This window comes from Glossina fuscipes, unplaced genomic scaffold (assembly GCF_014805625.2).
Source record: "Glossina fuscipes isolate IAEA_lab_2018 unplaced genomic scaffold, Yale_Gfus_2 112, whole genome shotgun sequence".
In the NCBI taxonomy this organism is placed as follows: domain Eukaryota; kingdom Metazoa; phylum Arthropoda; class Insecta; order Diptera; family Glossinidae; genus Glossina; species Glossina fuscipes.
Window position 1 is genome coordinate 6,811,420 of NW_023998455.1, and position 26,505 is coordinate 6,837,924.

The following is a 26,505-nucleotide window of genomic DNA, read 5'->3' on the forward strand; positions in this document are numbered from 1 at the left end:
TTTAGTGTAAAAATAACTAGGATTTTATTTCCTATTAAAAAAGGAGGACGAAAAATTATAGATTATTTGAAGTTCTCGCAACGTTGCTTTCAATCAAGCAACAACAAAAACGTGGCTTGAATGCTTTTTATCAAATAGCGAAGGATCCCTTTTTGCAGCCATAAACTTACCTTCACGGGATTTTCGTTAGAAAATATTGCAAATCATACATTTTTCCTATGAAATGACTTTGATAAAATGGAGAGATAATTAAGTGAACCGGTCGCGGAGTTTGTTTGATGCTTATCGCAGTGTGCTTTTACCTATGAAATCCTATTCGTAAGAAGTTTTTATTTTAAAATATTGAAAGTCAGTTTTTGCTGCATTAGAAAGACTTGCAATACTACTTCCTTCTGCCGTAACGTTCCCTAACCGCCATCATGTCTGCACATACATGGGATCGAAGCCATCGGATTGGCTGGTCGGTCATATACGAGAAAAAAGAAAATAAGAAGTCTTTCATGAAAAACATCTTTACCGGAAGTTGGTTGCAAAGATTGTTCCATTATGTCTAAATTTTCCCCAATCATTCGGTGCATTCGGTGACTTTTGGCACTTTTCAATCATCGTTCAATGCACAAATGACAAATTCTTTTCATATAACGAAGTTTTCATTATACGGCGTTGCACGGCGAATGACTCTTCTAGGGTATGGCCTCATTATGCGCGTATATGTCGAAGAAAGCGACTTGTAGGTTGAATACAAATACAAGCGAATAGGCAGGAAATAGTTAAAGGACAAGACTGGCTTAAATTGATGTAGAAAATGTTTACGGATTGATTGGTATAGTGGAAGATATGGCTTTAGTCATGTACTTCTGCGTTTTGCAGAAATTCGGATAACGTTGATACTTGCTGTACACAAATAGGTGGAAGCTATAAACGTGAAGAGTAAGTAAGGTGATAACCAATGCAATGTAAGCAATTTTTGAAAAGGGATTATTAAGTTGTAGTAGCAGAAGAAGAAGAAGAGGAAGACGGATCGAAAGCAGTTCCTGAGATAAGCTCATCTAACTCAAGAACGGAACGAAAATGAAACAATTACATTGACGAAAGCATCAATTGATTGCAACAATATTCCATATGAAGTTCGCCATAGCCGGTAAAAGAATTTTAAACATCTTGGGAGGAACCTTTAATATCTACTTCGTTGGACCGGTTTGCAAAGAACTGAAGGTATCTACTTAATTATACGGCTGCGATCATACGCAGCAAGTGAGATCAATATCAGTTGTATTTTCAGTTACATTTTCCTGGATAAAAATTGCCGGAGCTGGTTGATAGTCAAGTCTGGAATATCATTACATAACAGATCGTAAAACAAAAGGTCTATGCATCTTCAAAACTTCATCTCGTGATCTCGCCTTTCCTAATTTTGTTGTCTTAAGTGCCGAATTTTCCGTCGCTTTCACCGTCTGACTTCAATATTTACGCTCCATTCTGCTGCGCTATAGGAATATCATAAGCGTTAATCAACTCATTCCGTCCTCAAAGCGATCGCTACTGTGGGAGAGACATGCAAAAGAGAAAGTGTCACATTTTCGAGTTTTCCGTTGAGATTCAAATAAAGCGATATTTGGACGCATGGAAGAGTAAGTCAACTCTTCGATTGCCCGCCTCAATGGCCCAGCTTTAGGACATTGCATGGGAATCTCTACATTCATTAGGGCGTAATATTCCTACTCTCCACTTTGTTACTGATAAAACCTACAAGTTTTTGAATTTTTCCTCTTAAATTTTTTTTTTTAACAAGGAAAAAGTTTTATTTGTTTTCACAGATATGTTACATCTGAAAACCTTAAATGTCGATACGAATTTCATGGACACTTTCTACTACTATAGGTTTCATGTCCACATTGTTGGGCTGCGAACTCACGGCATTACTCTAAATAATTTAATTATTAAAATGCTGGAGATTCTTTATGACTCGGACTATTGTACGGACAGCAACCTCTATTCCAATGCGTGATTTTATTGCATTCGTTAGTTAACCCAATTGTGTCGACTAAAATTCAGGGTTAGAATGATTGCCTGAAATCTTGCCTACAGTGTGTACATATACCGCGTTTACGATTGCAAACATTTTGTTGATTTTCAATTTGTTGTGTTTGTTTCGCTTTGCGATATACACTAGTGTTTGTCAACTTCTATTTGCAACTGTAACTGAATGTATTTAATTTAATTTTAATTAACAACTGATTGTTTTTGGGTAAACGACCACCATGTAATGATATCGTTCCTTCTCGTTGCTTGCTTTTTGGTACACGAACCACAAACTGTGAAGAATTGAAATCGTCCCTGTTATCGATCTCACATGTCCTTTGGCTAAGCTAAGGCCGTAGCTGTATCTTAGACTTAATTAGTTGCAAGAAAAACGAAGGTCTTGGGGCATCTCAGTCTAAACCAACCTTAATGAAAGTAGGAAAGGGTGACTTCTAGTTTTTTCTAGTTTTTGATGCCATCTCGATAGACATCAGTTTTTGTTTACCTTCTTGGGTAAGCAGCCGATGTTATCAGAAGTTTGGCGAAATCTTCTTTTTATCTTTTCTCCCTAACTGTAATATCCACACAGTTGCGCTTAGGTTTAAGTGCAGTTCATTTTGATCATCTGCGAACTAAACTATCGTCAGACACTCCTTCAATTTAATCCAAACAAATGCATTTGGATTTAATACGAAGAACATTCGGTGTTAATAAACCAACCCTAAACTTTAACTTCTCCAATTTATTGTGTGAACAATCACGTAAGGTAATCGGTTTATCAAATGCCTCACGAACATACAAATTTTCTTGTGAGAACCCAATGGATAAATGCATCCTCGACCAGGAATAAATCTAACAAAACTTTAATCTTATACTCCATCGTCTCTGTCGTCATATAATCTTAAGTTACTGATTCATATTTTTTCAACTTTTTTTCCAGGGAATAAGCCATTCGCCTTTAGGGAGGAATTATGAGGGCTTGTAAGAAATATTTTTGCTTCAAAATATTTTTACATCCACCAACATAGAATAGATGCTTCCTTAAAATTGTTAAAGAGATACGTACGATAATCAGGGAGTAATCTTCTCCCTGTTAAATAATTGAGCACTTAAATGCAGCGCGTGTCGGCGTTTTCAGGAAAACGTTGAACGGATCAAAAGTGATTTACTTGTCAGTTATGTAAACGTAAAATCGAAATTCGCTCTTGGCTTTAATAACGCTTGTAGAGGGCATGGTTTTTTTTTCTAGCTTTGATATTTGGCAATAATAAGCAGTCATAATAACAACGCATATCGCCGCGAAAAAATATCTTTTCTAAGAACGAAAGTGGCAAGCTTTGTGTCAAATACAGAGCATTAACCTACAGCATTTTTTCTTTACTCGGACAACATAAAACAAAGTCTTTTTTCGTTCGTACTTTAATTGGGAATGAAAAACTGACCGATTTCGAAAATCCTGGGCGTAAAAATTCATGGCTTCTCATTCAGATTGCTGTGACAAGCAGACAATATTTTGTGTTTGGTAGGTTTGAGGGACAATTTATTTTTTCCCATAGCGAGGGGATCGTGGAATATTATTCGCGCGAATTAATAGTGGGTTTCGGGGAACGCTTGTATTATTTCTGTTCGCTTTGCCTTTTCTTGCGAATTTAATTATTTCCCCGAAAAGATGATAGGCATGGATAAGGGAATTAATTGTTTATAGGAGTGGATTGGTGCTTTTGAAAACATGCGTACGAAACAAAGGAGTGCCCGTCGAGCATTGGAATTACGATAAGTTGTTCTAAATTCCCCTCATTTACTTTTTATACCCTTTACCATTTGCGGTACAAAACTATCTTAAGCTTGTGCAGATGCATACAGCACCTAGGTAGACCCAGCTTTTATTATACTGGGCTCACTTGTCCATCTGTCCGTCTTTTCTTGTGTTCAGTCCGCAGAGACCTTGATGAAATTTGATACACGGACATGTTTTTGCGCAAAGACGAACGGCTCGGATAGAATTATTTTTTCGAACATTTTTCATATTACATTTTATTTGAAAAAGTCGTTATATGAACAACTGTGTTAAGCGCAATGTGTAGGCGTAGGGTATTGAATGATGAGCAATGCCCCACTTTAGAGTTTTCACTTATTGCTCTTATAGTGTAAGGAAACGCTCAGCAACTGTTTCCTTTATATATTTATGCTGTTCTTGTTAATAAAGCTGTTAAGTCTTCATTATTTTCATTAAAGTGAGAACCGATATCATGAAAGATACCGTTATTTATTATTACTAATATTATTTTGAATTTACCTCATAATTTCATTTTGCTTCTCCTCCTCTTGCTTCTGACGCATTAGAACATTTTCGATTTGCATGCGCTCGTGAGGCGTCAAATAGGATAAATCCGGCAGTTCGTCCATTTTTGCGATTCAAATAATTTGATTTCACTTTTTAATGAATTAATAATTTTGTCACGTTTTTATATTAATTTGCATAAATCAGGAACAACGAGCTTTCGATTGCGAATAATTATACTGATTTATTTACTCTCTTCCTCGCTCTCCTTTTCTTCTATGTTGATTTAATTTTTTCTTTTTCTTTTTTGCTATTATTATTATTATTATTATTATTATTATTATTATATTAGAAAATGTACATAAATATTTTCGTTAATTAATAAATAAGGCTTAAAAATCGAAGAGGATAAATTCTTGTATTTTTTGGTTTTTTTTTTTTTTTTGTTTATTATTTGATTTGATTTTATTTTATTTTATTAGTTACTCCAATATCTTTGTTGTTGATTGGTGTAAATAAAAAAGAAAAATTTGTTTAAGTTTTCATATTTTTTCATATTAAATGGAAGAATTTTTATTTCATAAACTCTGGTAATCATTGTTGTTGTTAGATTGTTATATATATCGTGTTATTAGAGAGTGCATTTCTATTTACAATTTCTTTACATATATATTTTATCTGTTAATTAAAGCTTTTTTCGTTTGGCTTATGCTATAGATTTAAGTACACGTAAGGTATATACATATATGTATGTATTATATCTCATGCTCTTCCACGGCTCACTTCTCTGTAAGATTTATATTGTTATAAAAATCACAGTCTACGAACACATACATATGCATACATACATACATATATACATGTACATACATATATATACACTTTCATTTGGGGTTATAATGAATTTGCTTCTTTTTTATTTTTATTTTTATTTTTGTTTTTGTTTTTTTTTATATATATTATAACTAAGTTTCGTTGAGTATTTACACGATGCTTGTTTCCATGTTTTCTTTGAAAAATTAATTTTCGTAAATTTTACTTTTTGTTAAATGTTTTTCATTGTTTATCAAGGCGTATATGTGGTTGTGTTTTGCTTCCTTTCATGTAGTTGGCATAATTCGAGTAGCATCCAACGGTATATTATTATTCCAGAATATATAACGTCAATTATATATTGTCATGGTCGTTTTTTTAGTTGTTGTCTTTTTCTTTTTTTCTTTTTTTTTTTTTTGCTGCAAAGATCTGCAAATAGAAGCAGAAAAACGGTTATCTACAAGAGCTCAGGACTATGAGAGCGAACACGTTTCGCATGTCGCATGCAAAATATAAATAATTTCTTCCGTGACCGTCTTATCTACTCAAAACATTAACGCTTGCTGTCTAACAAATTGTTAATGATGATTGTTCGTTGACTCTTGCAATGAGAATAGGAAATGCATTTCAATACCAGTTTTGTGTGTGCGCTAACCATGACATTATATTACAGTATATTACAACGCGACATTATAGATTAGATCAGGGGATGGCAAGCTTTCTTGGCACTCGCTTGGCCATCGCTTGGCCATCGCTTGGCCACCGCTTTGGCGATCGCTGGATTAGGTGGTCACCGCAACTCTCACACTGCCATTCCATTTCTCATATGGATTCTTTCATGGTCATCAGTTTATTTTTTCTACTTATCATCTATCTATGCCCTATATATATGCTCCTATTGATCATTAAAAAACTGAAGAAGTAAGAAAACTATTTTCGGTCGTGACCAAATCTTATACACCCATCACTGTTATTCCAAAAAAGATCCAACCAAAAGGGAAAAAGCGTAATTTTCATGCTTATGCTTGGGTGCGTGTAACAAGCTAAGAACACAATCTTTTTTACGTAAGCGTATGGGCGTTGTAGTTGTTACCTTTGATCATTTTGAGTCATTTTTAGATTCTTTTCTGAATTTTTGGGCGATATGTTCGCTTTTGCGAAGGAGAGAACGTCTGCCATGGATATTATATATAATTGGGCAGACGGATAAGTCGATATATATGGACGCGTTCTGAATTTGAAGCTGGCCAAGAATTTATACACTTTTTGGGGATTTTTAAAGGATATTGAAAAATAAATTAAATTTTAATACGCTATATACTAACGGGTAGGCTTGGCCTATTTCCTCCATTCTTCTACGGGTATTATAGCATCACCAATAGAGTACACGTTCATATATTTGTACATTTATCCGCTATATTTTTTGTGAGTAATGAGCAAACTGTACTGTAGGCGCGTCATCCGACCGATTTGCCCCATTTCCTCTATACAACCTGCGTTCAGGAACTGCTAATGTTTCTGTTCAAATTTGACCAGGATACAGGACAGACAGACGAACGGGCGAACATGTGCAAATCGATTCAAAAATTGATGCTGATCATGAATATATGCATACTTTGTGGGATCTCTGAAGGGTTCCTTCTCGGCGTAACAAGCGTTTTGACAAAATCAATATAACTCCCATCGTTCGGTATTGGGTATAGAGACTAATATCATTCGTTTTAATAGCTGATTGTAAAGTCAAGTCGTTCATTTATTTTTGAGATTCTTGATGTCGTCAACTATAGGACGTAAAGTGAACGTCTTTGCTTATGAAACATAATAAGAAATGGGAAATGAAAATCCAAGTCTCTTAAAGGGAGTCTACGGCAAAGTTTATAAAATTCATAATTGTTCCTAAGAAAAGTATTTAGTTTATGACAACCTTTGCCGTTAAAAAAGTGGTTCCGTCTTTGCGTTCGCTGAGTTTGTATCTAAAAAATGAATTCATTCATTCGTTCGCCGAGCAATAAAGAATGCAGCTTGTGATCCGCCAACTATTCGCTCTGCATTTATCCTATGGCGCTTATTCAAATTCAATTCAAGTTCAGTTCAATTTCAATTCAAAAACAAATCATGTGCGAAAGTTTCTGGACAACTTTTCTAGTTTATCATCTTAAAACATAGCTTCATATGTACAATAATCGCCGCCGCACAATAATTCTACGCGAAAGGCCGTTAAAGCGCGCTTTAATCTACAAGAAATTGTTTCTCTTGGTAAATTTTAATTGCATGGATTCATTCGGTTGCACTGTCTGTTTTGATTGTCTGTTTTAACAGCATCATGGCTACGGTTACGGCCATGTAACTTTCGTTGCAATTTTCATTTCAAGTGAGTCGGGGGAATAGCCACAATTTTGATTTTTTTCTGCATCAGTGTCACGTTTTGCGACTGCTGCTTGCCTACGGTTATTGCACATACTTAGTTTAAATTTAGCGAAGCATTACATTGGTTTGTGTGCTTGTAAATTTTTACAATTTGGCGTTTGTGCTTGTATTTGCGTGGTGGCAAGGCTTGGTTATTTGTACCTTTTTTTTGAGCACAGGTCAAATTTTGAGTATGGAAAGCTATAGCGCATATCGATCATCTACGAGGATGTATTGCCCAATGTTCTTCTTAATAGGGTTGCGTGTTGACTGATGGGGGATTAAGCCCAACACTTGTTTAGCATAGCATAGGGGGATACTACGAAATCAAGGAATTGTGAAAGAAAATTGTTTTGATTGATTTAACCAAAAAAAAAAAAGCAGTTGGAGGAAATACTCACTGCAGCCACATATATATATATATATATATATATATATGTATGGATCTAAATTTCCGAGAGGAAAAGATCTCAATCAATAAAATAGCTTTCAAATTTAATGTACTCGCAAGACTCATACTTATGCGAATGTAATTCCTTACTTATCCTCGTAACCTACTCGGATCAATGGTATTGTTTTCGCTTCTTCCTGCATTGCGGATTTTATTAAACAATAAAACAGATATCTTTTGTTTGGGTATCGAACCTTCTGCTCCCATAAGTGAAACTGAAAAGTTCATTAAACCCAGGCATGATTTATTGCCTTGTTGCACCAAAGCGAAAATGTTATTTATCATCGGCTTTTGTTTTCGAAGAATACAATAAAAAGAATTCTTTTTTTTTTTTTTTTGTTTTTTTTTTTATGGAAAATTTTTGTCAAAATATGAACGTTGCAAAGATTAATAACAACGATTCTTGACTGCGGAATATTTAAAGCTTACGATTTTCAAATTTTTTTGCATTGTTTTTTTTTTATTTTATTTGCAACGCCCAGAACGAAGCTTCAGATACCCCACAAGGTATACATATTCTTGATCAGCATCAAATTCTCAATCGATTTAAGCAGATCGGGCTGTCCGTCTGCATAATGTCTGTTGTAAAGATTTTGCTGGCCGCAAAAATTAAGCCGTCGGCTTCGAATTTGGAAGTTCGTGCCCTTTGGTTGGCATTGGAAATAGGAAAAATGGGTCAAAGGATACAACCACAGTGCAACAAAATCCGAGACCATTTCTGTTTTCAAAAATAGAAATAATTACCTTTTTTACCTGTCACTTATAAATCACATTCGATACAACGATAAAAAATTTGTATTTACATTCTATGGGCAGCACCTTTGCAAAATTGGAAAAAATCGTTCATGCCTACAAAAACTTAAAAGTGAAAACATTTTTATCTTTTTTCACTTTTTTCAGGTCCTCTGTCAGTTAAGTAAGTCAGAATATTGAAAGTTATCCTGTACATGCCCCACATGAGGGTATATTGTTTATTTGCAAATGTGTTCGTGCTAAAATACATATTGTGGACCCCACAGCGTGTCCATAACAGTATCCTCAATTGGGTGTCAAACAAGAGGAATTAACTCTGAATTAAATATCGCGGACGTCACGAGGGTATACGAGGCATAATGGAGGACGAGGTGGATGGAGGTGGAAGATTCAGCAGCCGCTGAATATAATTTTCTCGATTGTTTTTTTCTTTTTTTTAATTGCTTCAGTCCATGATCAAAGTAATTGAAGGCATGTGCAATATACATGGTGTCGGTTTTCGACATCAAGGCGAACGTACTAAATAAATCCACGCCATTTAGAATTTGATGCATTTTAAAAACAGAACGATGAATATACGAGGGTTGTCTGAAAAGCTTCCGACAGAGGAGAGAAGTAAGAAATTTTGTTTTTAAATATAATTTGTTTTCCACGTAGTCTCCCTGCTTCAGTGCCGCTTCCATCCTTTAAGCCATCCACGTAGTACTTCGAAATTTTCACTACAAAATATTTCTCAATGACGGTGAGGGCATCCTGCCCTTCAAACACAATCCTTCGCCTAGGTTTAGTCGGATCTAGTGAACTCAAGCAGTTCTAATCTAAAAAGATAAACCCACAACTGCGCTAAAAAACGATCGTTACCGCTTCCCTAGCCGAAGAGAAACCACTTGGTTTTCTGGAGTCGATTGTTTGCCCGCAGGTCATTGTTTTGACTAAAGTGTGCTAGTGTTCTCAGGTTTCATCTCCAGCAATTAATCGACGCCAAAACACTGTTTTATTTGGATTTTAATTCAATTTTGATGCAATGAGAGCAAAAGCAACAGCCGACGTGCGATATGCTGCAAACAAGATCTTTAGACATAATCAGAGCGTTTGCTATCTCTCTAAGCATAACTAGATTGTCGTCCAACACAATCTGAAGAACTTTGGTGACGTTTTCGTCACTACAGCAACAATACCGATTCTTGTTCGTTGTGAACACTCGTCGTCATCCAAGCGGATACGGCCACAATTTCAACGTCATAGCTGATAGTGCAGAGTCTCCGTGCATAGCATGCAAGTCGCAGTTCATTTGTGTAGGTGTGCAGCCTTTTGAAAACAAATATTTAAATACAAATCGATGCTTAATCTTTTTCGCTTTCACAAAAGCACTTACCGTCGATTCGTTCAAACAAATGCCAAATAAAAACGTCAAGTGCTGGCATCTTAACGCTTAGGCCGGCAACTTTTCAGCCAATCTACATGTTTAATAGTATAAGTGAAACTTTGTAAAGTTTTTCAACTTCAATCACGCGAACTTATCCAAATGAATAGTTTTATGTATATTTCGATGAATATAACCGCTTTTTGATCACGACAACATTCATATGTGTGTAAGTGTATAGGTTGCATCATGTTGGAGGATATTTCGTTATTCAACGTACGCCAAAGAGAAATCGTGCCTTTATCGTCATAAAGTTCTCTATGCCTGGCCTTTTTGCCGTGAAAACTCAATTATTATCGTTCGCTCCTATTTACATGTGTCGAAGTTCAGTTTATCTTTCGCTTGTAGCGTTTTCCACTTTTTTTTTGTTTTCCTTTATACATATCGATATAAATGGGGCGAAAGTGAAATGACGTAAGAAGATAATCGATACACTTACACAAAGGGAACATTCTGTTTGCGTCGATATCCAACAATTCACGAATACAAGATGCTTTTGAATTAGTCTTTTTTTGCTCACTTTATTTGCCTTTTTCCATAGCTAATACTGTTTTCGTGATTGCATTCATTTGTCTCCCACTTCTTTCTTCATCAAATCCTTAAAAATCATTTATGTTTCTAGCAAAGCTTCTCTTGTCCTCACCCTCCGCTTGCTTTCACTTCTTTTCCTGCAAGAGTAGCATCATATCAGCTCTTTTGCTGACCATCACTTTTTTGTGCCGTTATGTGACATTTTTTATGGCCGAATTATCAAACGAGGTCTATCAACTTTCGGAAATCTAATAACTTGGGAACGTAGTCCTCTAAGGGGGTTAAGATCTTTTGGTTGAAGTGAAACAATGAAATAAAATGAATTTCTTCGTTTCTTATGCCTTCCACTGTTTGTGCTACAACGGTATGTTAAGTTGGTGCGGTTGTACGCAATATCCGGAAGAATATTAAATAGACACGACCGTTGTTGTACCGATCGAATCGGAATCACTTTTCGCTTTAAGCTTGTCTCAGGGACAAAGTCTAACTTGTACTTTTTTTATGGTGAAATTACTAAAATCTTTGACAAGAAAATCGAGTTTGCTAAATGTAGACCACGTTAGTTCACGCTTTGAACATGCTCCAATGTGGCGGCTCTCATCAAGGTTATAAAGTATTAAAAATAATGTACAGTTTTTTATGTATTATCACGAAAACGGGTTAATGTCTGTATTAGGTGAAGTAGTCTAAGGTGTCTAATAGTCGGCCTTGCTCGACTATGATCTTGCTTGTTTACTTTAAAAAATGTTGAATGAAAATTAGATGCGCCTCTCGTCAGTAATCGATTGCACGACACACAAGATAGAAATTCGGAAGTCGATGCTGCAGTCGCTTTTAGTTATATAACGATAGTCGTCAGATTTGTTATCCTTCTTTTTTTTACCGAGAATGATTCAGGTAAAAGCAAGTTTAAGTTTTGTTTAATTTTTAAGACGAGGACGGACATATACAATAAACAATCATTGTTTTGCGACTGCTTTGCTCACTAAAGTGAACATTAGCAACTCAGACAATCGGCTCTTTTTATTTAAACACAAACTACGCGGTTAGTGCAGCCGCCCTAATAAAGTTGAACAGTTTATCGATATTGCAGTCTCCTGGTACCTTTAAGACGTTTGTAGGGTTAGATGATCTGAAAAGTCCACGTTCAAGGGTAGATAGCATTTCTTATATGTCCGTCGGTATTTTGCAACAGTCTTAGCAAAGCGAATTCTTGCAAAAGTTTCGATCTTGACGTTCCCGACATAGATTTAAGAATGCAATGAGATTCGACTCAACCTGTGAACACTTTTCTCTTTTAGTAAATCTTACACTTCAAATCCACTTATATAAAAACGGGGCATGCCAGCATTTTTCAAAAGTTGCGAAGACTTCACGAAAACTTTATAGATCAAAGCTGTCCCCGTCCTTTCCTCCTCCATACCATTTTTTGATGAAACTTTTAAGATCGAAGAAATTTGAAGCCCTGTAATGATAGTTTTTGAAAAGATCTCGGTCCGCCTTCAAAAAAATATAATAGGAACCTGTTGCGTTAGCAAGCGTAGTACGTTCGAGGAAAAGAATTATTATTGAATCTTGTAAAAAAATCAAATTTTTTCTACGCCACACAAGGACCAAGAGATGGTTTGGACGCAAACCACTGTCCGAGATGACTACATACAAAAGCTTATAGAATATCATCGCAAAATTTCAATGAAAACTGTCTAGGAGTGACACCAATCACGGAACCGTCATTGTCTAATCGAGAAATAAATAAAAAAACCGCTCTTCATAAGTATTTATGAAAAAAGATGATTGTTGTGATGTCAAAAACCTCAACAACTCAAAAGCTTTCAAAATTGTTATAAAATCTTTTTTTTATTTTTTATTTATTTATTTATTTTTTTTTTTTTTTGGTAAAATGAGGATATATCAACTATTGCGCTGAGGAAGGTCAGTGCAATTTAAAAATAAATATGAATATTTCAGGTGCAACCAACATCAAGAGATTCATACGTCACAGGTTAGATAGAAATTATTGGATTCTTCAAACGATGAGGGTAGCTCTGGAAAGTGTGAAAATTTGCGGTGTGGGTGTTAACCTTAGACTGGACTCAATAAATATGCGTTGTACTCTGTAATTTTCTTGAACTGATAGCATGCAGCCTTAGTTTCTCTCCTTTTCCATTTCTTTCTAATCACCACCGTGTTAGTCGGGTAATGAGGTGTCCACTGAAGGACAAGAAAGAAAAAGCAATTGACGAATAAATCACTGACGCATAAATCAAAGCAAAGTTGAACGACTATACAAACACTTTTACCAAAAGTAAATGCCTGCGTAAATGTAGAACACTCCCTGATGATAGTAAGTTAATATCAGGTGCCTTTATATTTTTGAATAGATAAGTATTTGCGAACAATCCCGAAATATGGAAAGAAAATGGAAAGTGTCCAGGCATTTAAAGGAGTAAAGCAAATAAGCAGCAAATGGTGTAGTCGTCCCAAAATTCAATGAATTTCATACAAGCTTTCATTTTTTATTCGCTCTTTCTGCCATTTCAACCGTTTGGTAATGCAGAGCAATTATCAGATAGTAGAGTGATATACAGGAAGAGAGAGATATAGATAGAGAGAGAGAGAGAGAGATATAGATAGAGAGAGAGAGAGAGAGAGAGAGAGAGAGAGAGCGTATATGGGAGAATAAAAAAAGAAATAAATTGAGAGGCAGACCAGCACCGCAAGTTCGCAAATTTTATTACTGAGCCTGAATTAATATGCTAGTGGGACCTTATGCTTATGTTCAAGTCTCCCTGAGCGAATAGTGACACCTCAGTTATTTTTGCACGCAAAATGTATGCCTTTGTTTAGGCGTTTTAGTCAATAGATGATATCTGAAAAAGTATGTGCACGTGTATGTTAATCTATTGAGATTAAAAGCATAATATAAATAAATGCATTCATAAATATTTTTAGACGCCTGCACTACGTCTACGTCACATCTACGTACATATTTTAAGATTTAAAGGTATGTAAATGTGCACAGTTCAATTGATGTGATTAACTGCCTCGACCAATGTGGCCTTAGTGGCCTTAATAAATTTAATTAGTATCCTTCTTTCTCTTTTAATTTTCTCTCTCTCTCTCTCTCTCTCTCTCTCTAACTTTTCTTTTGCCTTTCCATTTTCGAGCAAAAAGTTAAGGCTTAGATGGTGCACTTCAGCTCATAAATAAATGTACACGTGAAAGATCACCTTTTAATCTAAGGAGTAAATTAATTGGGCCAAGTCCAAATATATTAGATACACTCGTCTAGCATCGTCTACGATTATCATTGTATGTCATTTAATAGCCTGCTGTAAAGCATATATATTCTAGATCAGCGTGAAACTTTCAATCCATTAAGCCACGGTTGTCCGTCTTTGTGCCTGCGTGGTGTGTGTTGCAAGTTTCAAATTCGTCAGAGAGGATTTGCAGTTTTTGCTGTCCTCCTGTTTTTCTAATGAAACAAAAAGTGGCTGTTTTGCTCATTACTCATAAGCTAGAGCAGATAAATGTACAAGAATTTAAACGGATATTTCATTAGCGATGTTGTAGCAATCATGCCAAAAATCGGCGGCGCCCATTGAATTTTATAGTGCACGTTTTAAAAATCCCATAAAGTGGCATGAAGTTAGCCCCCCGTGGACAGCCCACATATATTTGGCTTTGCTAAAAGCAGGGCTACCTCCACTTCAGTAAATTCTTAACAATTTTCAGTTAGCTGCAGAATGCACCTACGCATCTCCGTTCGTTCATCGGTCCGTCTATCCGTCTGCGCAACCGTGTAGTAAACATTCGGTAAACATTCTTCGGTTCGCAAAATTTACGATATCTGTATGAATTTTTTCAAAAGTCCTCAGGCGCTCAATTAAAAAAAAGGAAAAAAAAAAAAACATTTATTTAATGACCTTGTAGATATGTATGTAATATGCATGCATGTATGTGCAATTTTTATGAAATTAATCTTTAGAGATAATTAGTAGAGTAATTTCGCCTGTTTTTTCAGTCAGCCGGCCGATTATCGTTATCACGAAACTGTTTCAGGGTGTGTGCTTTACTTGGAGCTTCTATTGATCTTCAAAAAAAAAAACACAAAAAAAGGACAAGCAAGCATGCATGCAGGCATGTATGCATACCAATGAATGCTGTCACCAGCAGCAGAACATGCACGATTTTAATGGCGATGATTAAACTTTATGTCTGCCGTTTGCAGCCTTTTGTCATTTTGATTTTGCTTATTCAAAAAAAAAAAAAAAAAAAAAAAAAAAAAAATGCAACTGCTTTTCTCTAACTTGATTGCGTATGTCTTTGCCATGACAAAGTGTAGAAAGTAATATTAAAAAAAAAAAAAAAAAATAAACAGAAAAAAAATAAAGGAAAAAATTCATATTAAATTTAGTGTCTTTCCTGAATGTCCATGACGTGTATCTGCGTGATTGCAAATGACAATGGAATCCATGACACAAAAATAAAATTAAAAAAAAAATAAATAAATAAATAGAAGCAATAATTTTGCAAAGGTGAATGTGTGTATGCATGTGTAGACAGACATGCATGCATGTGTTTACATATTTACACATAGCAAGTATCACACAATTTATTATGAACTCATTAAGACACCGATTAACCGCAGGAGGTGCATAAACATCATTAAACTTACATAGTAAGAGCGAACAGCGAACAACACATATTATTATTTACTATATTCTCTCTGCTTCTGCTGCCTTCATATCTTTTTTTGATTTAAGTTTTTCTATTCTATTTTCACTTCCAGGCCCACTTAAGTTGCTCAGAGGAGGAGGAGGAGGAGGAGGAGGAAAGCATTAAAGATTCTGAATATCCTGTGGCTTATGACGTTATTAGTTCGCAATATCGTCTTTCTTTAATTAAATTTTATATATTTTGCCGACCATCGTCACCATTTATTTAACAATGACGCATTTGTTATAAACCTTAGAGAGATCTTCCTTCTATCCTATCATATATCTTGCATACTTGAAGAACATTTGTATTCGATTCGTTTGCGACGAAACTTTATTAAATGAAATAAATACCTAAGGCTTAATTCTTTTAAAGCTTTGAACAATTCCATGCTCTTTTAACTTTCCGTAAGCGGATTTTTGCAGGCATCGATAAAGCGAAATATCTCTTCCTTCTCCTCGCACTATACTTAACTTTTTCTCTCCCAGCGAGCTTCTGAACAAAACAATTTTCAATTATTGGTAGGACTTGCCGAGACAAATACATTCAATAGGATTCATTATCTATCCATGTAGGTATTTCTCTCGACGTTCAAGTTCTTTAGTGGCATGGGTTATTTCAGCAAATTATTGATGATAAGATTCGTCAAAGGCCGAAAAAGGTTGAAAATTAGTTGTAGATACGAGACTCAAAGCATTGGGTGGATAGTCGTGCATATGCTTTATTTACACTTTTTTGTTTTTCATTTGTTAATTATTGTCCTGATAGCTCGCGACACAGCTTGATATCCGTTCCGTTTAGCAAGGCATACCAGCGTCGGTATAGTGTTTGCATATCAATATCAATTAATAAAAGTGCATATGTCAAGTTTCACTTGTCTATTTTAATATTTATCGCATTGAGAATTCCACTTATAGATAAACAGAGAGAGAGAGGCAGGTAGATGGCTGCGACAGCATTGACATTAATATAATGAAGAAGTAAATTGATACCTATCTATCTTGTTGATATACAAGATTTACTTTATCGCCAACATGCGGTCTTATTAATAATTCTGATCAACTATTGAGAGTTGTACTTACGTGATTTTTTTTATTTTTTTTTTAATAGGAAAATGAGTGAAGCGCTTTGTAAACAGCGTTGTATTAATATTCGTTGTTATAATTATGTTAATTATTTATATTTATTTTAATTTATTTTTTTTTGTGAAACAAAACTTTAGTTTTAAATCTATATTTATCTATTGTTTATCTACTGTTTTGGTGATGAACATATGAATTTCTCTTTTATATATGTACGCAGTGTTTATCTAGTTCATAGCTACTAATGTATTGCTTATACACATAATGGATTTAATTTATTATTATCGTTATTTTTTAAAAATGTTTCATTTTCTTCTTTACCTTTTTCTATAGAATATATATATATTTTATATATGTACGGATATATATATACATACATGTACGGATATATATATATATATATATATATATATATATATATGCAGAAACGTAGAGTATAAATGCAACTCTATGTTTATATGCTGTTTTATCACTTAAATAATATGACACTTCTATACACTTATACCCATCCAACAGAAATTCACCATGCAATGCAAAGCCACATGAAATCCGTCGCGAATTGCGCGAATTGTGAGAATAACAAGGCGTGAGAGAGAGAGAGAGAGAGAAACGGAGAGATACAGGGAGATAGAGGAAAATAGAATGATAAAGAGTTACAGAGAGCAATACAAGGTGATGTACGATACGTTTTATGTGGTAAGAAGAGCGAGACTGAGGAGATAAGAGTTTTATATCAATTTTCTTCAGCACTGCTTAACGATGAGTTTATTTGACTAAAGTTTTTTGCTTTTTCGTAGATGTTTCTTAATTACGTTTTTTATTAAATTTTTTTTTTTTTTTTTCTTCTATTAATTCTTAGTCTCAGAGAGGCACATTGATTTGGTAAGGACCTTTTTTTTGTTTTCTTGGCTTCGAAATTGATGAATTAATTGTAGGTTTAGTGGTTACGATTTGAGAATTTGAATTTTTGAGTTTTGCGGAATTTCGAAATGATTTTAATTATTTTTTATTGCTTTTTTATAGTTTAATAAGTTGTTTGGCCATCTTGTCGCTTCATTCATTCATTTTGTGTTTTATGTTAATAAAAGTTTTGAAATATTTCTGCTTTCTGTGCTGCATATAACGCGACAATATCGACTTATTCCCGTAATAAATAATAATGAATTAAGCTAAGAGATGGTGACCAGACTCTCATACAACTCATCAATCAATGAGGTGTTGTTTGCCTTAGTAAATACGTTAAGACATCCGAAACGGGAGAAACAGTTCATCTGACGACTTTAGAGCGCTTTAAATGAACTGTTTTAACAATGTCGTTGTTGTTGTTGTTGTTGTTGTCTTTATTGTTTTTGCTGTTTTTGTTTTTAATAGTCCTATTGTTACGATGATATGGTTATGGTGAACACACGCTATAAACGCGGAACGAGAGCGAGCGGCAGAGAGAGAGAGAGAGAGAGAGAGAGAGAGAGAGACAATTAGCAGAAAATGAGTAGGCATGTGCATTGAAATATGTAGGAGATTTATTGTTGGTTGCGTGAGGAATTCTGAAACTCCACCACGATAGAGTTCAGCTGAGATGAGTGGTTGTTATCACTGCTGCTGTATATGTTAATTTTGAGTGGTCAGGAGAGTTTAATTGGCCTTTTACGTTGTTACCTTTATGTTCCACAGAATGCTTATTCTTCTTCTTCTTGTTCATGGTTATTATATATATTTATATTTATATATATATATATATATATATATATATATAGATATATATTCATATATATATAGATATATATTCATATAGACCCGCACGAACACTTACGCAAACTAAAGTATAAGTTTTCATATGTTTTCAATAAATACTAAAACATTTCTTTTCTACGCTTTTTTTTTTTTTTAATTTGCTACCCGAAATGCAACAAAAAGTTAGTTAATAAATTTGTCTTTATCTACATTTTGTTAAGTTGAAGAAGAAAATAAAAATATCGACGATAATGTGACAGTGCGTATGATAAAAGAAAACGAGAGGAAAAAGATAACTGAATGTCACATAAATATTTAACACTATTGTGTAGAGAAATTTTTCGTAAAGATTTGTATGAAGTGATTTTCCATCTTTTTCTTGCTCATTAACAAACTTCACATAACCGATTTAAAATTTGTTCGAAACATTTTTTTTCTTTCTTTTCCTTGCGTTTTATTAACAGTGTACGGATGTAATTAGTAAAAAATTAGTTATGAATGCAGGCAGGGTGGCAATATTTTCTTTCTTTTTTTTTTCACCTATTCCTTGAAGTTTTTCATTTTTTTGTCGAATAACTTTATTTGCTTAAGCGCGCTCTACAGTGACGACGACGACGACAGCAACACCACAACGACGACTACTAACACCATTGCTGCAAAGGAGCCTGTTAACGTTTGCCATTCATATTCACCACAATAACAGTGAAATGGTGAAATATGGCTTAACATACTCCCACATGTATATTGAGCTTCCCACTGATTTCACATTTCCTAATTTTTCCTGTAGGTGAAATGTGTATCATTAAATGGCTGTGACGAGTTGAGGGAATGATGTTTTCGGAAATGCCGTCTCTGCTATTACTATTTTTTCTTTTACATTTTATTCTGTTCGTGCATTAATTTATTCTTAGTATCTCTGTTAAAAAATGGAGTATATTAAGTTTGTCTTCTTGATTGCATTTCAATTTTGATTATAACCATAATTATGTCTAGTTAGCTGTGATGGGTCAAATTTCAAAACGCATGTGTGTGTGTGTGTGTGCGTGTGCTCGCAAAAAACAAAAAACTATATGATTTAATCTTTAAGCGGGCATACATCTGGAAATTGATGCACGCATCTCGCTAATAATCTCGGTTGGGCGACCTTGTTATCGATCAAAGGCTTAGTTGGATATACTTCTTCTTTTCGTTTTCTCAATTCTTTTGAACAACTGCTCAACTACGTCCAACTCCAGCTACTGTGACTTTACGCGACGTGAAAAGAGCTCACAACTTTTTGCAGATCGTTTGGTATATTTCTTCCCACTAGATTCGTATAGTACTCTTAAAAAACCGCCAGCGTAATAGGGTCTACTACAAGAAATTTGTGTGTGCGGGTCCGATTTGGCTATGAGGTATTCACTATGCGTATTAGATGCGCTTGCGAAATAAAATCATGCAGATAAGCGTTTCTTGTTCGGGTTTGGTCATTGGATTATTCAAAGAAGAATTTGTTCGAAGATCGATTTCATTTGGGTTGTTGAGCGCACTTTATTTATTAGGGATTGCCTTGAGCTCAACGATGTTCTCTAAAATGAATCTGCCTTATATTTTCCCTAACCGTGGGGTAGTTAACATAGTGATCGTTAGTTAAAGGGTTTAACAATTAATTTAGCGAAAATATTTGCATTTTTAGAATAATACTTTCCGAAATGTCAGTTTGTGTCAGCCAACTAAGCAAGGCTGGACAAACAGGAAATCCTCTCTTGAGGTTGACATTAATAAAACAACTTAAGTCTCTTTACCTACAGTGTTAATTATCGATTTCTTCATAAAATGGACCAGTAAAACTAATATAAATAAATGTTAGGTCTCAGTCGGAAAGCACATGTTTTCGACTAATACCTCCCAAACCCACTGCTCATTTTATCTGCTTAATTCTAACGTACTCATTCTAACTAAACACTATACTATTCCAGTTTAACTTGGCATCCACTGGCTGAATCGGAACACATGGACAGTCAATGTTAAAGACCATTTTCAGCGATTCCCGTCTTGTTCGATAAGTGCTACGTCGTTACCGGTTGAGCATTCTTGAGTGTAGTCGAACCGGCCGGAGTTTCAAAGCCGCGGATACCGACGTGGTGGACGCGAAGCGTCAGTACACTCGACCTTCGTTTATATTCATGCTTTTGCTTCTCTACTTTTGTGAAAACATTTTGAAAATTCTTCGAAATTTTGTCTCAACATATATAAGCCACGGTTATAGAGTAACTGTTAAAATGATAGTACTTTCTTCATAGAAAAGTATCGTGCACTTATCCCAATTCAGTTTGATGTAGTTTATGGGGGTGAATTGATCCCTTAAGACAATCTTCCAAAAGCATCGACATCGAATGCCGTATTGCCGTATTGTTCTTCTGTATTGATTCAGCGAAATCCAAAAATATGGGCAAAAAAGCAAAACATAAAAGTATTAAACAAATTCAATTTGGATACGCACACGCATGTATATTACACGTACTATACAAACAAAGGCAATATCGAAAAATGAGCAACCAATGTCTGTATGCCCATGTGTATGTACATATATATATATATATATATATATATATATAAATGGTTTGATGGTTTGTGTCTAGAGACTTTTTAGATATATATTTAGTTTCTGTAGTTGTGTACTCCATGCAAACTTTATTTATCAATCAGAAGCGTTTCATAAAACGCATGACAAAGATTCGCGTTCATTGCTTTTCGCCGTTTCCAACATATAAGCTTAGCTACGAGCGAACAAAAAATAATAAAGAGTGTAGTTTGCTGTCGTAATTATAGTCATCGTCTGCTTGTAAGAACTGACGTCATACAATTTTTTTTATCGATTTTTTTTTCTCTCTTCTCGTCCTTACATATATAATTTTACATCCTGTTAATGTTCATGTTCGTACAATCGTGTGCCAAACAACGGAATGAAAGAACGAGCGCATCATGTTTGTCTAATATGAACTATGCTAGTTTCTAAGAAAGGAACAAACAAATCTGCATTTATATATAGGAAGGTGCGTGCGTCTGTTAAATGATAGTAAAAACCATATTTTACTTTATTGTACGTATAAAAAAAAAAGAAGAGTTGCATTAGCAATAACAACGATGCAGCATTTTCAGAGTCATCTGTGGAAATTTTTTTTTTTTTTTTTTTTTGCATTAACTGCAGTACTTTGTGATTAAGGCGGCAATTTAATTTACGCACTTCAGCCGAAATCTCTATGCAAGATGATGTGTTCTTTTTTTTTTTTTTTTGATGTCTGCATATTATTTATCAATATTAAGCCGCGATGGTCGAGAAAAAGTTTTAGTTATTATTTCGATGGATTGTAAAACAATTCCCTACAAAATTTCTATGTATTTTATGTTGTCACAACAATTTCTTATAGTTCACGAAATAACATAATACGGACGATCCAAGAAATAAAATAAAAAAATTAAATATATTATAACTTTTTATATCCACTTAATAATTTTATTAGAACGAATTGAAAAATTTCTCAATAAATTATGGAAATTATTAAATTCTATGCGGTACAACTGCATACCTTGTTTGGTTAACAAACGACCATATATATTTATTCGCACTCTTGTAACAGATTGAAATAATTAATTTTAATTAAGTGAAATGATCACCAGCTATAAAGACTTTTTTTCACTTTTCTAAGGCTTTACGGAGAGATTGGCTAGTGGCTGGAGAAGATGTTTTCCTAGATAGGTGCGAGGCTTTTTTCCGAGCTACCCTTTCTGACTCGGAAGTAATACTGTTTGGGTGTGATATAAATGAATCCATTTTCTTTTTCATTTGTTCAAATTGCATATTATTGAGATGCTTTGTAATTTACGGGTCGAAAGCCAATATAAGGAACTCCAAGTCTTGTGAAACCCATCGGGGACGTATGTCACGCCCACGTTCGCCACGTTCTGTCACACATCAAGCCAATTCTAGTTGGTATTCCTGAGCTAGGCTTGCCATAGTGCGGTGCTCAAACAAACATATGACGCCTTTATGACATTCAAAATCAAAGTCAGCCTTGATGAAGGATTTCACGGGTACGCGATAAGACCGCTAGACGATCCTGCTCCTCTATGATAATAAAATAAAGAAAATTAAATGAATTCGAAAACTTTTTTTCACTCACCTCTAAATCCATTATGTACAGCGGTGAACAACGTTCTTGGACCCTTTCAATAATTTTTATTAATTTATTTCGTACATCCAAAATGTCACGTTTCAATAATTTAAAAGATTCTTTGACCTCATCTAAACTAAACAAGAACAAGAAACTTGCACCAAAAAACTGAAACAATAGCAAGAAACTTACACCAAAAAACTTAAATCGAAGAAGAAACTTACACCATATAGCAAATGAATTTTATAAATTACATCATGTGAATATACCGATCCTCATTAACATATTTAGCCATCATTCTTTTTCTTCAGTCTTCCCTTGGGTTTTTTGATTTGATTGATTATCTCTTTCGCCTAATACTTTTATACCTTATCTGAACTTTGGTAATAATTTAAAGAAAAAAGTCTAATAATCTTTCTAAAAATTGAGAATCACGCAGACGACAAGCCGTTTTTATACATACGCGCCGCGCCACCTTTGGTAGTAGTAAACTAAAATTAACAAAAAAAAAATTGAACAAAAAATTCTCCCTTACCAGACAAATACCTTCAAAAAATACATAACGAGTTATAAATACGTTTCCCTATCAATTTCTTAATAAAAAGAAAACTTATATGAACTCCTCTTCTCTCTTATTTATTCTTTTTTTTGAATAAAATTAGCATAAATAAAAAGAACTCATGATAGAAAAAAAAAAATAAAATAAATAAATAAAAAAAAAGTAAACAAACAAATAATATTGAAAAGAACTTTGATTATTTATTTTTTTCACTTACAATTTGCCAGCTTTGCTCGCTATCTTATTTTTGCGCCTAATAATATGCTCGCTTTTTACTTGCGCAAGCAAGGAAAACGTTTGTATAGAAATGGCGACGCAACATGCATATTTATGCAAAGATAGACTTGCATATATATATATCTGAACGGTATATATATACATTTCGTTGGCTTTTGTTCGTTAAACATACATTAAGTAACATTCAAGGACACAATTTGTGTAAATAAAAGTGAAAAAGCATTTATTTTAATAAACTATGGAGTTTTCTACCGATCCCTATGAATTGAAATTATATCAAATGTTTGATGAGTACAACGAAAAAGATTAAAAATTCTGGAAACAATTGTAGAATATAACACATAAGGGATGCGTTCTAAAAAAAAAAAAGGAAAATAAAAAAACGCTAAAATATAGACAGTGATAATTCTGAAATAGGATCTTTCAAGTTTCGTGTGAGGAAATGTTACATGAATTGAAAATAGAAAGCGAAGATTATACAGCGGATCGAAGCAAAAGGTTTGGTGTTAAAAGCATTGACTTGCGCAAATGCCAAACACGCCAGGAAAAAGTCTCCCAGATAAGTTCGTGCCAAGACGGGTGCGGAAAACGTCGAGCCTGAAGTTGACGATGACTTGTCTCTTAAGCAGTTTACGTTCAAATTCACTGAGGATAAAATGGAAAGAAGGAGAGTGAGATCTCTGAAGTTGAAGTCGAAGACAAATTAACTCGTTAAAGTCTAAATCTACTGCGGAGGACAACAATGAGATAAACTGAAGGGTAAATAGTGATCTCTCGAAGATACCTTCGCTCTTACGTAATGTAAGTCCAATCCCATGGAGAAGAACAACAATGCTCCCACATACTGTGGTCTTAGAGCATGGACGATGTGCGAAGCAATTCGTTCTTTCCCAATGCCTTCTAAAACGATTTTTTTCTTGCTTTATGTTATGCGCTATAGGCACATAACTAATTTAATGTTACGTTTCATGTAGATTGTAATCACCAAATTTGAATATGAAAAAGGAAGGAGTTAGGTCACGTAGGTTAACGTAAGTTTTTTTTTCTGTTAATTGAAGCCGTCAGATCTTTTTGCTCCTTACAATATTAGAGAGTAAAAAAAAACTGTCTGTTCAAAGGAGGTTTCCCTTTCCATAGGGAGAGATATAGTGGAGTGACCATGGCAAGATTATTTGAATTAAAGCAAATATAACTTACAATCGAATATTATAAGCTAGAAAAAGGAAGGCTAGTAAAATCGAATTTTAAACAACATCCACAATTTCTGAGATTTTCGTACACTAGAAGCACAATTGCACTCTTTCATTGTCCCTTCTGCTAGCGAATGCTATAAGATTTACGTCGTCCCTGTTGAAAAATGTAATGCAAAATGAAGTATGAAGTAAATGCTATAGCTAATAATTATGCTTTCGAACTTATTTGTAGAAAACGCGTTTAATCAGATTTCACAATTAATATTAAAACAAATTGTTTTTCAACTTTTAAACGTCACTGTTAAGAGTGATGTCTTAATCATTTGATTTACCGTAAAAAAGTTTACTAAGAACATACACGAACGGACATATTGTTTGAATGTGGGTCAATTTGTAGGCAAGTTATAAGAAGTGCTTACACACATATATATATGTGTGTAAAAACAGAGATGTTAAGCTATGCTAAATACTGCCCTTTGTAAACAAATGAAGATATTATAACGTAATAATTAATTTGTAGATGAGTGATTATAAAGGAAAATTAGATGTAACGCCATATAAAGGCGGATGAGTGTATGGAATGTGTGCGTTTAAGGAATTTTTTTTGCATTTCCTTAAAGTTGTGCGCTGGTGCATAAAGCATGTTCTGACTGAAACCATATCGATCCCCCCAACGATAACGTATTTTAAAGGCTTTGCGATATTTGCTAGAAAGCCTAGCTTTAAAATATATAACGGAATCGAATTGAAAGCATTGCGAAAAATGTTACGAATTTTTGCAATTTCATAACATCACTGTGTTTGATGCGAGCGATGACACAAACCACAGTTTTTCTTTACATTTGTTGAAATAATCGTACGTTACTTAACCATCCACAATACTTCTTATGTCCACAAATGCCATCCACAATACTTGTTATATCCACAAATGCCAACGAACGTTACGTTTAAAGATGTGAATAGTGTATTAAAACCAATTAGAAGTAAAACAAGCGAAAATTGTAACTGAAACGGCCAGCAAGGAAAAGACGCTTATTATAGTAAATATTTTATATATAATGTGCTCTTACATCGTCGCAGTAACACTATTTGAAGGCAACTTTTGCGATGACCAACTCGTTCACTCAAAATCCTTCAGTCAATGCGCCGAGCTATACCAGCGAGTAGAGTAGAGTGTAGACGGGCACTCGTCCAGTTAAAAGCCGCAAATTGACTTTACAAAATAATTTGGGTTTAGGTGGGGCTACCCTATCCTGTGGATTTTCCAGCTTTAGCTAACATTAAATTTACTTTGACCAACTATAGAGCCATAGAGGTATATCTCTTTATATACATATCTTTTTATGAACTTAAGCTTTAGACTTGCGTGATGACTTCATATCACTTCTGTTTTTTTTTTTCTTTAATTTTTTATCTTATTATTTATATTATTGTTTTGATCGGTTTTCGAATGCTATCAGATGAGACGGGCATGTTAACAGCAGTGAAGTTAGCGCTACAGCTCTCCAGTCTACAATAATTGGAGGTTTTAGTTATTGAAACTAGTGTTGTGGGGCTAGCGAATGCTAATCATTTATTGCAGATAGAGACTCTTGGTCGTATCGGTGGTCTATTGTGTCCATACCGATGAAGCATTCGGTGTCTTCTCTGTAACAATACGCAAAAATATGTTTCTTTTCGATTTTAAATGAAGGAGAAATGTTTCCATGCGAAATTATTCCCGGCGAACGGCATATTTATTTAATTTGTTGGTCTAGTTTTCTGTATTTTTTCATTTAGTTGATTCCATCACTTCAGAATTTGGAGATGCAAAATGAAGCAGGTGCACCTTTCATATCAACTACGAGACTGACTGAATCGATTCGGGCGTAAGGCCATATTCCCCATTTGATGGAACCAGAGGAGGGGGTACTGGTGGGTGGGGAGTAGTCTGAATTGCCTTACGATTTGAACCGTTTGCTATTCAAAAACGAATGAAATATGAAAAAAAGCCGACTCACGATGTCTTCTCTACACTACACTCGCCCGTTTGTATAGGCGTACGGTAAATCGATTAACTGCAAGGCTGGATCGCAGTGACAAGCAAATGACATACTTTTTTGTTAGTATTCAAATAGTGTGGTCTATTAGCAGCTGCTAAAGTCTGGTGA

The 26,505-nt window shown here is 34.6% G+C and overlaps 1 protein-coding gene across 8 annotated transcripts in view; it reads right to left on the reverse strand.

The window, feature by feature from the left end:
• The window catches only part of LOC119639589, a 77,716-nt gene extending 58,865 nt beyond the window's left edge, over positions 1-18,851 (reverse strand). For 6 of the 8 annotated variants that reach the window (XM_038037061.1, XM_038037062.1, XM_038037058.1 and 3 more), the window contains exon 1: positions 4,319-5,167. In XM_038037061.1, the coding sequence (XP_037892989.1) occupies positions 4,319-4,428 (110 nt within the window). In that variant the 5' untranslated portion in view covers positions 4,429-5,167. Of the gene's footprint in view, positions 1-4,318; positions 5,168-5,290; positions 6,734-18,752 lie in introns of those variants that run through there. The other 2 variants (XM_038037056.1, XM_038037055.1) reach the window with 2 other exon arrangements.
• Positions 18,852-26,505: the final 7,654 nt, after the last annotated feature.